The sequence below is a fragment of the Sycon ciliatum genome, chromosome 2, assembly GCF_964019385.1.
Source record: "Sycon ciliatum chromosome 2, ocSycCili1.1, whole genome shotgun sequence".
Taxonomy (NCBI): Eukaryota; Metazoa; Porifera; class Calcarea; order Leucosolenida; family Sycettidae; genus Sycon; species Sycon ciliatum.
In genome coordinates, this window is record NC_088644.1 from 47,998,333 (window position 1) to 48,011,954 (window position 13,622).

At 49.2% G+C, this 13,622-nt stretch overlaps 2 protein-coding genes across 8 annotated transcripts in view; one reads left to right on the forward strand and one right to left on the reverse strand.

Moving 5' to 3' along the window:
• Window positions 1–13,622, forward strand: part of LOC135810289 (uncharacterized) — a 184,927-nt gene that overhangs the window by 86,936 nt on the left and 84,369 nt on the right. The window lies entirely within an intron of this gene.
• On the reverse strand, window positions 1,607–13,325 carry LOC135810284 (uncharacterized). 7 transcript variants are annotated; one of them, XR_010552306.1, is made up of 7 exons: window positions 12,980–13,325; window positions 11,100–11,169; window positions 10,784–10,885; window positions 9,157–9,230; window positions 8,250–8,314; window positions 2,532–2,586; window positions 1,607–1,773 (listed from the first exon to the last, which is right to left on the reverse strand). XR_010552306.1 is itself a non-coding variant. In XM_065323765.1 (6 exons), exons 1-6 carry the CDS (start codon window positions 13,059–13,061, stop codon window positions 1,744–1,746), a joined length of 387 nt encoding a protein of 128 aa, XP_065179837.1. In that variant the 5' UTR covers window positions 13,062–13,320; the 3' UTR covers window positions 1,607–1,743. The 7 variants fall into 7 exon arrangements, 3 of the variants coding, with proteins under 3 accessions (XP_065179837.1, XP_065179838.1, XP_065179836.1); XR_010552307.1 differs by lacking the exon at window positions 9,157–9,230 and having other exon boundaries at window positions 12,980–13,319; XM_065323765.1 differs by lacking the exon at window positions 9,157–9,230 and having other exon boundaries at window positions 8,250–8,297; window positions 12,980–13,320.

Consider the following 13,622-nt stretch of genomic DNA (forward strand, 5'->3'; position numbering starts at 1 on the left):
GGCTGGCGCCTAATTGACTGATTGGATGTCACCGGATCGTCACTGGAATCGACACCCATCTCCTCGAACTACCACTGGACTTTACCACCTGACACAGCACATACACATACTTTGCACATACACCGCTGTCATATACATAGATCGCCTTTAGCATTCCCACACTTGAAAGTGTTCTTGTACGTGCTGTGATAGTCTTACTAGTCTTCTTTCTTCTGTTTAGGTCACCTTACAGGTGATGATTGTAAACTTTAGTGTTAGTGTTAGTGTTAGTTTTCTTGCCAAATTGTGTCTGTGTGTATGTGTGAGTTTTCTCATCTTTCGTTTTGTTTAGGTCACCTTACAAGTGATGATTGTTTAGTTTGCTGGCCTTGCCAATTGTGTCACCATGATGTGTTAGTTCTAGAACATTCATCTGCCTGCATTATTCGTCTTTATATTTCGTAATTTGGCCTCCCCTTCCTCAATGCCCTGATGATGCCCAATGGGCGAAATATTGGCAAAGTTATTTATTTGGTGCAGCTGAGAGCCTGTTGCCGGAATGGCGGTGTTTTCAAGTGCAAGGCTTACCTATACCAACATTATACATGTAGGGCTGTGCATGCTTTCAAAATTCTTCCTTGTTGAAGTAGAATACCGTGCTTGTGGGGGCTTTAGTAGTTCCTTTGCCAGATGTTCTATGCGTATCTCAATGACTTATCAGTTTCAGCACTCGGGCAAGGCACATTCGGGCCAACACATGTAGCCTTGAATTCTGGCTTGGAGGCATTATTTATCTATTTTCATGGCTGCTAGGTTCATCCTTAGTTAAGAGTTATTTCTCCGTGATTCGCTGATGAGTCCACAAAGGACGAAACAGCTAGACAGTACTAGTGCTGTCCCCAGATCATGTATTCTAAATCCATAATACTGACGCTCAATCTCCAGACAGCTGTTTCAGCCTTTTTAGGTCCCATCAGTGGAGCTCAGAGCGGGAGGTTAAACAAATGACAATGCGGTCTATATGAAATGAACAAAAAAAGCTATTTGAAAATGGCTCAAAGCATCAAAGTCAGCGAGCTATCTGCAAGACACGCACAAAGAGAGCTTTGCACGAAGGCAGATACATATTACATATACCTTTGATACTAACCAAAAAGAGTGCTCAATCAAGTCAACGCAAGGCAACGTAATGCGGTGATCGAGTCTATAAAAAGCTATAGTGACATGTAGCCAGGCCCCCAGCACAATAAGCTGACTTGCATCATGCTAAAATCGTTCACACAAATCTCTTATAATAATTATTATATAGATTGCAGGATAGGGTGGTTGCACCAGGAAGTGCTGTCTCTGCGATAGTGGGACCAGCCAAGATTGCAGTACAGTCGTCCACCATCAATCCAGCACTTCATTGGCCCACGCCCTCGATATACCAGCATGATTTCCGGAGTTATTACCATTCATCGACACATGCCCCCCCCCCCCCAGTTCTTCGGCACCTGACCCGAGGTCTATAAAGGGCCGCACTACTTTGTAGCGGTCATACTATAGTACTAGAACTGGATGCACGTGATATCCACTGGAGCTGGCGCTGGCCATGAGCTGACCCACCGCCGTGCCTCCCAGTGTCAATTTTGCTTATGTGATCCTACCACAATCTGGAACATTATCAGTACTCGCCTCTGTTGACTTGCCAGCACTAGTTCTGGTGGATCCGGGCATGTTTCTGCCTTCTCTTAAGCATGTATTCTCCTGCAGGTGCATCTTTCACCTCCTTCTAATGCGCGAGCACATTTTCTGTGGAGATTCAACGACACATACACCAGAAAATACAGAACGGAACAGTGGCTGCCAATGCGACACAAGTACCACATAGACCTAAAAACTCATAAGTACCCTGGGAGTTAGATGCATTTACGGGCAGTATGCCAGGATTTGCGCAGCTAATTTAAAATCAGATTAGCAATGCTGTGTGCTACCAAGGCGGCATATTGGACTCAAAAACCAACCGATTGTGGTCCAACCCAACCGACAGCGTTGTCGGTGGGTTCCGATTGGCAGGTGTTGGATGGACGTATGATCCATGCGTCCCCACAAGCAATGAGAAGTTAACAATGCCACTAAGGATATAATATCGCGGACAGCAGTACAATGAAACTGGGCCATTCATTATCAGCAATATCAGGGGTATATCCCATCCGATAAGACGTACAGCTCGTGTATGGCGGACTTTACAGCAGGTCCCGACATAGCTTGCCCCGTGCCCTTTACCACTCTTGGGCCAAAACTGCTGTACAATATTCGAGAGGGTCTAGCCTAGTGAGTGTGAACAGAACCTAGCAAACCATATCTCCAAGTGATTCACATGTTGGTATATTCTCCGTTATCATACATCAATTCCGAGCAATTTGACACCCGAATATTCTCGCACCACTACTGCTGAAGTATTGACCACAAACCATGTTCCATTTGACTTACAAACGGAACTTGCAAAAGGCATGAGAGCACTGGAATCTGTAAAGACTCTCGCATTATTTATTAGCCACCATACATACCTTTCGGGAAGTCGTGTTGGAAGCAGAATGCTCGGAGAGCAGAGCTGAGTGAGATCTGCATACAGTAACACAGCGACAATGAATCACATGAACAGAAGGAAGCAGTCGTATCCGTACACATCTGAATATGCGCTTATGGGAGGAAAATCCGTGCGACAAAAGAGGACCGTGTTATGCAGGTGTATGTCTTACCCGGGTACGTACTAAGTGAGCTCCACCGTACGTATATAATTGTATTGCAATTGAATCACTTGACTGACTGGAGCCAAAAATATCAATTGGCACTTACTCCGGTTACCCGAATGTTTCGGTACCACTATCATTAGGTTTGTTGCAATCGAACCAAGTCATAGTTGAGTCATTTTCAATGCGTTAGGTGTTACCTGACATGCCCACTGCATCAGCCGCTATGTCATATTCCACCAGGCATGCACCAAACCAGGCGCAGTGCGCACACTGATGATGGTGGTTGTCACACAACGAGCAGTAGTAAAAGTGAAAGGACTTTTTGCATGTGATTTTGTTGTAATTTGTGCCAGTCGAATTGTCTCAGTGTAACTAGTTTATCGTTAGCTTACTAGTTTGTTTATACAAAAGAGAAAGACCAAGGAATTACAAGTTACGCTATACTGTCCACTAACACCACCAGTTACTAAACAATCAGCTCATGCGATAGCATTGCACGACACTGAACAGCTCTAGCACATCTTGGATGCGCACTCCAACAGCCTTGTGGACGACGACCGTCACTGGAGAATCGGTCCGTCGCTCCACCAGCCCGGCGGCACAGTGGACAGTGCCTTGGGGGTGTCAGGCATGGATCAGGCTGATAAGGACGTTTGGAGACGGAAATGATGTTTGCAAGGAAGAGTGATGATATGCGTATGTGCTCTCCGCCAGTTGTTGAAGCAACAGTCCGGCAGTGGAAAGTCGGCAAGGTTAAAATAAGTGACCAACTGGGTGAAAGTACACCAAATGTGGCCCATCTCTTGAATGGTGCGGACCACGGCAAGGACCTGAAGTGTAAGGTCGTCAATGGCAACACCGCATGGTCGACGTCAATGGGAACATCAAGCCATCAAGTTGGTGGAATTATGGAATGTCTGTCGCAGGCTGCAGCGACAGGGTAACATGCTTAGGGAAGAGTACAGTGACGATGATCAGCTGTGTCTTGCACTCAGTCGTGTTGATCGTGGCGTGCAGAACAACAGAGTCAGTTGCGGTATTCGTACATTTGTCTGTTTAGGATTTTAATCCCCAGGAAGTCCTTTGGTGAGGAGTGATGTCACGCAACGAGCAGTAGTCAAAGTGAAAGGACTTCTTGCATGTGATTTTGTTGTAATTTTGTAAGGTGTGGTGGCAGAACTTTCAGCTGGTAGTGGGTGATGGGCTGGCGGTGTGACACCAATTACGGGCTTGACGAACGACATAATTATGGCGAGTCGATCTTTGGCCAGTTGCTGAGTTGGAGATCGTCACCGTAGACCCAGAGATCTGGTCCACGGTCCAGGGGTTGGGATCCCACTGTGGTGAGAGCTTGTGTGCCTGCTCATTGCGGCGTAAGACGCGCTGACCAGGAGTGAGGATGGGGGCGTTTGACCGGCGGGTGGCATTGGCAGCATCGCACTGGGATTGGCGGAATTGCTGGTCACGGTGGGCAGCTGAAGGCAAGTCTGGTGCGGCTGCCGTAATGCAGGGTATGCTGTCGCGGATGGGGCGACCAAACATGAGTGTTGCCGGTGCCTCGTGAGTGGCAGGGTGTGGCGTGGTGCGGTACGCTAGGAGCCATTGGTCTAATGCAACATTGATGTCTTCGCCAGCTAGTTTGGCAGTTCGCAGAACTTTGCCAATGGTACGGTTGAGGCACTCGACTGCTCAGTTTGCTTGTGGCCACAAAGGAGGGGTGTGGCGGTGCTGGATAGCGTGTTGCGCGAGGAAATCAGCAAAAGCCGAAGAACGGAACTGAGGACTGTTGTCCGAGACTAGCTCTTCGGGCAAGCCGAACATGGATAATGTAGAGCGCAGAGCTTTAACAACACCGGCCGTAGTGGGTGTCGTGCTGAACACGTTGATGACCGGGTAGCGAGTCAACTGGTCGATAGTGGCAAGCAGGTGCTGACCGTTTGGCATGGGTCCATACAAATCGACGAAGACTCGTTGCCACGGCTTGGTGGACGGTGGTGTGGGCACGGACTCCCGGACGTAGCGGTGTCGTTGAGAGAGTTGCTTGGCACGGAATACATTGCCGGCAGAGTGCTTCGGCTTCAGTAGCCATGTTGGGCCACCAAACCTTGCTGTTGAGCCGTTGCTTGGTGCGGACAATATCTTGGTGGCCCGCATGTGTAAGCTGCAGGGTAAGCCGTTGGAGGGCCGTGGGAATGACGAGACGGTCGTTGCGGAGTAGTACACCGTCACTCTCAGACAGTTCATGGCGGAGGGCAAAGTACGGGCGGACCATGGTGTGGTTGGAATCCCAGCGGCCAGATTGCAGAGAGGAAAGGATGGCTTGCAGTGTGGTGTCTGCGGTGGTGGCGTCTGCGATCTCCTTCAGAGCCAACGCATTCGGCTTAGCTGCTGTAGCTAGGGCATGTATGTACGTAGTGTCTTCCTGTGCGCCGATGTTTGGCAAGTCGGGATGAGGCTGCGGATTGCGACTGACGACGTCGGCCGGGTTTTCTGGGCCAGGCTTGTACTGGAGCTGGAAGCTGAGATCCTGCAGGCGGAGGACCATGCGCTCAATTCGTGGCGGAGGTCTCGATCCGACGGCCATGAGTTGCAGGAGCGGCTTGTGGTCGGTGACAACGGTGAACTGTGGATCACCTTGTCAAGTAGTGGTGAAAGCAAAGGCAGCCAAACTTGACACCCAATGCTTCCCGTTCAGTTTGAGAATATTACTGCTCGACGCCGGAGAGTGCACGGCTGGCGAATGCTACAGGTGCATCGTGGCCGTTGTCTTGGCGTTGACACAGGATTGCGCCGAGGCCGGTGGGCGATGCGTCGACATACAGTGATGTGTATCGCTTGCGGTCAAAGTATTGCAGCATGCAGTCTTCGGCGATGGCCTTCTTCAGTGCATCAAATGATTGCTGCTCAACATCAGTTCAACGCCAAACAGTACCTTTCTTAGTGAGAGCAGGGAGTGGCGTGATGAGATCGGCCATGTTACGAATGTAACGGCGGAGGAAGTTGGTGAGACCCAGGAAACTCTGTATGTCGCTGACGCAAGATGGCGAAGAGAATGTAGCCACAGACTGCTGGTGGCTGGGAGAGGCGCGGATGCCCTTGTCGGAGTAGACGCTAGCCATGAACTTGAGCCGAGGCTTGAGGATGTGACATTTCAATGATTTGTGACATTTGGCTCGGTTGAGTGTAACATTGTGGTCTTGGAGCCGCTGGAGGCAGGCGGCGAGTCGTCGGTTGTGCTCTTCGACGCTCTTACCGAAGTAGAAGATGTTGTCATGGAAGTTCTTCACACCGTCGAGGCCAGCGAGCCATGGCGTCCAGTGTGCGCTGTAGGATCTCGGATGCGGACGATACGCCCATGGGCAGACGTTTACAGTGCAAAACTGCGTAGCGACGTGACTCAGGGTGGTCTGGCTCTCCACAGCGGTAGCAGAGCGATGTGCTGGATTCGCGCTGGCCTGGAGCGCGAGTGGCGACTGGGGCAGGTGGCTGGTGGTACGAGTTTGCAGCTGGATGTGGCGAAGACTGCATCGGTCGGCGCGACGGAGTTGAAACAGTAGCAGGAGGCGGCTGTGTCCTTTTGTGGAACGGTGGCTGATGACGGAGGGCATTGATCGAGTCTTGTGTGCGCCGGAACGCCGTCGTCTGTTCCACTGACGCTTCAAATGCTCTGGCGGCCTTGAGCGCCTTGGCGAGATCAAGGGACGCAGTCTCCAGCAGTTTTCTGCGGAGTGGATCCGACGTGCATCCTGCCACAATTTGATCACAGAGAGCCACGTTCTTCTGGGCATCGTCGGCGAAGCTGCAGGTCGTTGCCGATGCCAGCAAACGAGTATATATCAGGCTGCTGGGTGACCTGCCGGAAGTGGAAGCGGGCCATGCTGGGGCTCTGCTTCGACTGAAAGTAGTCGGCGGCGGCGGTTATGAGGCCGTCGAGATCGTTGCCAGTGTTGGCTAACGTAGGGACGAGCTGCTGGATGTACTTGCCGGCCACATACTGGAAAGTGTCTCTCTGGCGAGTGTCATCCGAGATGCCGGCTGCTGCGACATAGATTTGGAAACACCGTTCCCAGGCAGGAAAATGGGCAGCAGCGTCGTAGAGACTGCTGTAGATCGGGAATGGCTCCGGAGGTGGTAGTGACAGTAGGGACATGGCGAGGATCAGGCGTTTGCTCGCAGCGCCAATGTAATGTTGTTCTCTTGCTGTATTCCAAACAACAACTAACTCGGAGCTCCGGAAAGCTCCGCAATAGTGAGGTTTTGCATTCCGAATTTCGGCTCGGCGTTCTTTGGTCATTTGTCGAACATCAAAATGTCGAATTTTCGCACCGACGTTTGTTTTGCAAGTCGAAAATGATGAGTTTTGATTTCGTGAGCCCCAGCATCAGCAATGTCCTGTCCCGTGCTCCTTTTCTTGCTGATTCCGACAAACTTTGATCGCGCCCAAAGAGTCGAGGGCCAAACCTGCCTCCTCAGTCGCCTCAGAAAAACCAACTCCATGGCTAAGTCAAATTTTATGGGTATCGCCATAGTCTTTTCAGCCACACAGATGACGGTGAGGACACTCCAGGCGAAAGAGAGTAGACAGGCAGTGGAGAGGAGCAATCAGAGGTAGCTGACGATGCTGATGTCGTCAAAGACGCCTGCGAAGCCATGCCAAGATAAGAAACCTCTTTGAATAAATCACGCGCTAGCGCTCTTCCACAAGAAAATTCACCCGAAAAATATGTTCGGCAAAGTGAGCTTTTTCCGAACAAACATGCCGCATCTTCGTGTGCATTTTCGACCTCGCTCCCGCGTGCCGAATCTTTTGCCGAATTTCGGAATGCAAAACCTCACTAATATGATGCCAACAGAATGTAATGGTGTGCGTGCATGCGTACAGAGTCGGTGCGTACCGACTGTCAGCACAGGTGTGGAAAGCAGCATATGTAAATGGATAGGAGCACAAACGGTGCCGCGTGCATATATGTGTCGGTAGAGCATGAGACTCTTAATCTCAGGGTCGTGGGTTTGAGCCCCACGTTGGGCGCCAAATGTCGTCTTGGTTGGAGAACGAGCTGCCTCTACTATACCCTCGCCACGCCACACATCAAACGGACTAGTCAAGTGGTTTTTCTCTAGAGCTAGAGAGAGAGCTATTCATTACTACACTTCAGGAGACGACGGGAGAACTGACAACTGACATGGCGAAAGGAAACATGATATCGGAAAGTGGTGCCCTCATCAGCACAAAAAGTGGCGTACTCGATATCATATCAGCACAAAAAGGTGCACGTGTCAGCAATACAACAAAGCAGCGCAGCAGCATGTACGGGTCAGCAGCACAGAGACACAAATACAGCAGCAGGTACGACAAAGAGACAACACGTGCAGCCACATGTACAACATATGGGTGTGACAGTCCATATATGTACGTGTGAACACTACACACGATGAGAACATGCAAAGTATGGAGACCCAGACTGTGTGGTCAGCAGGACACAGCCCGTACAGGATGGAACAGACAACTAAACGTAATATAGCACCACGTACCGGCGGACTAGTCGACGCTGATGGGAGAAGTGGCACCCCCTGAGGCAGCTACGGATGCTAGAACTCTACAGCCAGACCAACACCAATATAAAACAAAAGGGTACACCACACCAGGAAGCAAGTCAAATAAAGATGTGTGAACAACGGCCACACACCACAGAAAAGCATACAGAACAAAAACTCAATTACCGACACCATAGACACTGCAAAATCCAAACAGGAGGAAAATACTAACTCCCTGAGGACACTGAGCATGAGGCAAACGAGCAATCAACCTCTTGCCGATGTTCCACCGTGTAACAACAACCGCGCTGGCCACCGGACTGTATGGTAGGGGTATTACACCTGGACCTCAAGACCAACGGGCGAAGGACAGCAGGCCGGGCCCAGGTAAATACAATGAGGAGCACTGTATACAACTACAGAAATAACCCAAACCCATGCCAATTTGACCAACATACCTTCCCTGCGCATCCATTCCTAGTGTACGGGTCTGAAAGATGAAAGATGGAGCGCTTGTATACACGGGCCCGGAAAGCCTGCTTCGGCCGCTCGGCAGCAGCTTCGTAGTGGTGGTCAAGGGTCGAAGACCGACGGATACGGATCAACTCCCCAGTGAACACACCTTTGCCCATACTACAGGGGTGGTTACTACCGACAAGCAGATACAGGAAACGATTGGTGAACTTGAAATGAGGCTTCACCGCCATGTATCCCTTACTACGGAAAACTGTGGTGTCCAGGAAATCAATGCCATCATGTGCCAGTTCATGAGAAAACTTGAGGGCCGAACACTTATTAATCCAATCTAAAGTGCGCTGAACTTGACCTTCGCAACCATGCAATGATAAAGCGTCTATAAACCTGAACCTCTAAACCCTCCCCCTCTAAGATCGGCAAAACGTACCGCTTCTCCAAATACAGCATAACAATGTCGGCATAGACCACTGCTGCAGGCGAACCCATGGCAGTCCCTTGGATCTGCCGAAACACATCGTTACCATACACGAACTCATTTTTCTTCCGAATGACTGACATCAAGGAAGTCACTGCTGTTATTAACCATGTACGAAGGGCGATGGGCATCCACCTTGTACACCTGTGTGTGATATACCACGACAACCGAGCTCGTTGGGGATGTTGGTGTAGTAAAGGCTGGTCACATCTATACTCAATTATAAATCATCGTCCCACACAGGCAAACCTTCTACCAAGTTGATGAAATCCGCAATTGAGGTCAGAACAGTACTTTCCTCACATACATACGGGTTCAGTAGAAAGTCAGTGAACTCAGCGGGATAGTAGCCAGGACTATTTAGATTAACAATAGGCCTAACCTTCAGGACCCAGGGCTTATGTGTTTTGAGAAGTCTCCTGAAAACGGGCATGCGCCCCCGGCGCGACTAAGAACAGTGACATAATATTAGTGGGCATACGATGCTCAATGCGATGCCTAGTCATGGCGAGTAAACAATTGACTCGGGTCGCTCACACGAAGTCTCAACACAGCCTTGAGCCTGTTGGTTGCCATCGGCAGTCTAGCCGCATGCTCATCTAGCCCCTCAGGCAAAAAAAACAGTCATTTATAATGTTTGGCATTGTGATGCTGGGCACGACCTATATCATCATAGTGAGATCAGTCCAGGACCACTATCACAATAGACTGCCTTTGCATATGCCTGAGTCCGATCGCGTTCTAGCTCCCAAACTATGTGCTGCATGTGTACACTCCGCCTATGGTTAGTCTACTCCAGAACAACGCCTGGAGAGGTTCATTGGGGGCATGATGTCCCCCCACCCCATCCCCCCCTTGTCCCCTGCACCTGAAGTACCGGTATTGCCCCCCCCCCCTCCCCAAACAAATTACAGGACACAGATGGAGCACTGGGGAGCACGTAGCAGTAGGCAAAGTTGACGATGCCAGTGCAGACACGGCCTGACCTCGGTCACCACACTGACACCGTATAGTCTCCAAGGGACATAGCTACCAGAGAACACACAGAATGCGAGTATATAGTGCTATCTCGGTGGATAGACAACCCCCTATACACAAAATATCTACTGATAGAGTTCTGTGTAGACCCTATGTGCAGATATGTGTGGATGAGTACTGGTAAACGGACAGCTAACCCTAGTCTAAGTAAAATAAAGGTAGAATGTAGAGCCTGGGCAAAAAAATAAGTAAATAAAAATATTGACTAGTTTTAGGGAAAGACACAAACGGGAAAAGTCTGAAGAAAAAATTGACTGTCACAAAAAAAATAATAATAGCTACACATACGAGGGAACTCGGATGGAGAGCCAAGGATTAAAATTGAAAAAGAGGACACTCAGTTTACGAGTTATCCGTTTTGTCCAACACTTACGGATATAAACGTGATGCAGCTAAGCATCAGGTCGTTGAATGTCAGGATCTCATCAGTCAGTTTTTGTGCTAATTGTTGCACATTTTTGACTCAGCAGTATTCTGCATATAACCGTTAGTGTTGGACAAAACGGATAACTTGTAAACATGAGGGAACACTCATCCTTACCCAAGTCCCAACGTCAGCACTCGGCGCTGCTCCGAACCAAGAGGGACACTGGAGAGATCGTCCATCAGCTCCTCTCTTGTCCTGCGATCAAATCGCCTAATGCTAAAACACAAGAAGATAGGAAAGGCAAGTAGAATAAATAAATCAATAAAGTAATACACAACAAAACAAGTTTGAACAGCTGCAAACGTAATGGACGATCCGAACAAGACCAATGATATACTTAGCAATAAGTGTGCAGAGTGTGCAGCCCAAGGATAATCATCCCACGGCAAAGTTTATTGTTTAGGGCATAGACTCACAGTAACAGGCTCACCTTTGCTGCATCTCACACCGCTTCACACGGTAATCTACTGTATCACCATGGTAATTTCTGTTGCACATTGCTGCTTGTTTAACAAAAGGCAGAAAACACACCGAATTTCCAGGAATTACCATGGTGATACGGTACTTTAGCTTGAACCTATTGCATGACGGGTTTTCTATGATTCATAATGACCCAGAGAGAAACTAAGCCGGTATCGAATTCCAGTCAGCGACGCAATTCTTCTGAGGTGTAAAGTGACTTCAGGAATATGTTGCAGAAAACTGCGATGCATGCTGATTATTTACTGTGCCCTATTGTGCACCATATACCTGGTGGGTTACTCTGGGATGAAGTAGATGCACACAAGTACCGTGCATCACGGCACAGGTCAGGTTCGCAACTAGCTGCTACAGTGTACTTGTGGTCCGAACTTGCACTCTACTCAGCTCTGCATATGCAAAGAGTGCTGGTGCCGAAATGAACCAGAAGGGTGCTGAGTGGGACGCAACAACACTGACTCTGTATACCCATGTACACAGATATGATACGGTATGCAGTACCTGCTCTAAGATTTAACACAAACCGGGTACACGTCTACCTGGCACAACTCCTGCAACACTGGGCCAGAGCCAGATGCGTTCAAGTGCGGCTACTGTGTGTCAGGGAGTCGTAAACTTACTTTCGACTTCCTGATGTACATGATTGTACATGTACATGTATGAACGTACTCGCACTGGGCACTCTGGCCGCACGCATCTGCACGCGTATGCAGCCTGTCAGTGGCGGTATACCCTCGAAGTATAAAAAAGTATAGTACTCGACAGGACTTCCGACCGGGTCGCAGGTAACCCAGTGTTCTTTTTCCAAAAGGTCCAAGTACTCACAAACAGGGCCACTGACCTGGCTCTGGAGCAGACACTGGTAATCTAGGTCCAAGTTTGCTCGATTATGTTCTGACGCTTCATGTGCTTTCATAGCCAAGGTTTCTCACTTTCTTCGCAAGCTCTTTTAGTCTTGAGAGTTGACAACTGCTTATGGTTGTGTTGGCAGAAAACATGTCAGCTAATCTGACAACCGTCCAACCCCATTTTACTGGTAAGTAGTCAGCGAGTGGCTTTGATGGGGCCATACTATATTTGTGCTTCCTTTTTGAAAACACATTCTCGCTCGAAGGGTTTCTAAACTTTATCCCTGCGCTCATTGATGGAGTTCATCGATGGAGTTGCCAGCGGCACTCTACAGAAGAACAATGTTGTCAAGTTTTTTTATGAAAAATTGTCAAACATTTTCAAATTGCTATAAGTTTGGTTAGGGCCGGGTTCCACTGCGGCTCCGCAGCTCCGCTGCTCCACGGTACTTGGCTGCATGCAGCAGAGCGGCGTGGTTCCAGTGACACTCGCCATTCACGATACCGCGATCGTGCTCGACGTTTTTTGATGACATTTAGCCTGCCTGCGCACGCGTGAAATCCAAAAAAAATCCTCGTGTTCTGGCCTGTGCAACGAATTAAAATTCCCCGAATAAAACAATTAAGTGCGGGAAACAATGCAAGCCGTGACCGCGGCTTGCATTTTTTTGTATCAAGCAGCGAAGCGAAAGCTGGTGATGAGCCGCGGCCTCGCTGGACCAGCTCGTAATGATGACGTTTCATGCCGTGGATGATGTGCGGCGGAGCGGCAGTGGAACCCAGCCCTTAGGCAAAGGAAATTTGTCATGAATTTGTTTATGCTGCATAGATGGAGAGCTGCACACTCTGGCTTATGGACTCTCGCCTACAGTGTAGTCGTACTGCTAGTGTACTGGCATTACAGAAGACACGAAAAACGAGAACATAATTATGGCGAGAAAGTAATTACTGGGCAGTGGCTAAGAATTGCCCAAAGACTTACCGCTTCTCAGTGCTCCATACCAGGAAGTAGTACAATACCTACTCCCTGCTCCATACGAGTGTTTTCTCCTCATTCTCTGCATCCTTTGCCGCAGGAGTCTCGTCCATTTAGCGGCTCAAATGCTTGAGCTCCGGATAGCGGAAAATAGCTCGTCGTCCATTAGCGGCTCTAATAGTACCTGGTCTGAAGTGTCGCAGTCTAGCAACTATGATTTTTTCCAGGAGGGTAAGGGTTGCAAACCCAAAGAGACCCTAAGCTTCGTCTATCAAACAAAACAATTGCCCTAAAAAATGGAAGAGGAAAAGAGTGAGCGAGCTGGTCTGAGCGCGCTACTTTTCAAAAAATAGAAGCTGAAAGCCATCAAAGTCAAAGCATTCGGGCTAGCGCGTTTGTGTATGTCACGAGCGCGTTTGTGTATGTCACGAGCGCTAGCGCGCTAGTCGCAGCAAACGCTCGCAGGCCAGAGTTAGCGCTATTTGGGCTGTTTGCCGCACGCGGCAGCTGGATGGATCACGTGATCCAAGCTGACAAATAAGGTCCGATGGTTCAGCTACATTGAGCCACAAGCATTTCGAATAGACTTTACCCCCCTACCTCCCCCCCTCTATTCGAAAGTTTTATCGCACATTTTCTGTGTTTATCT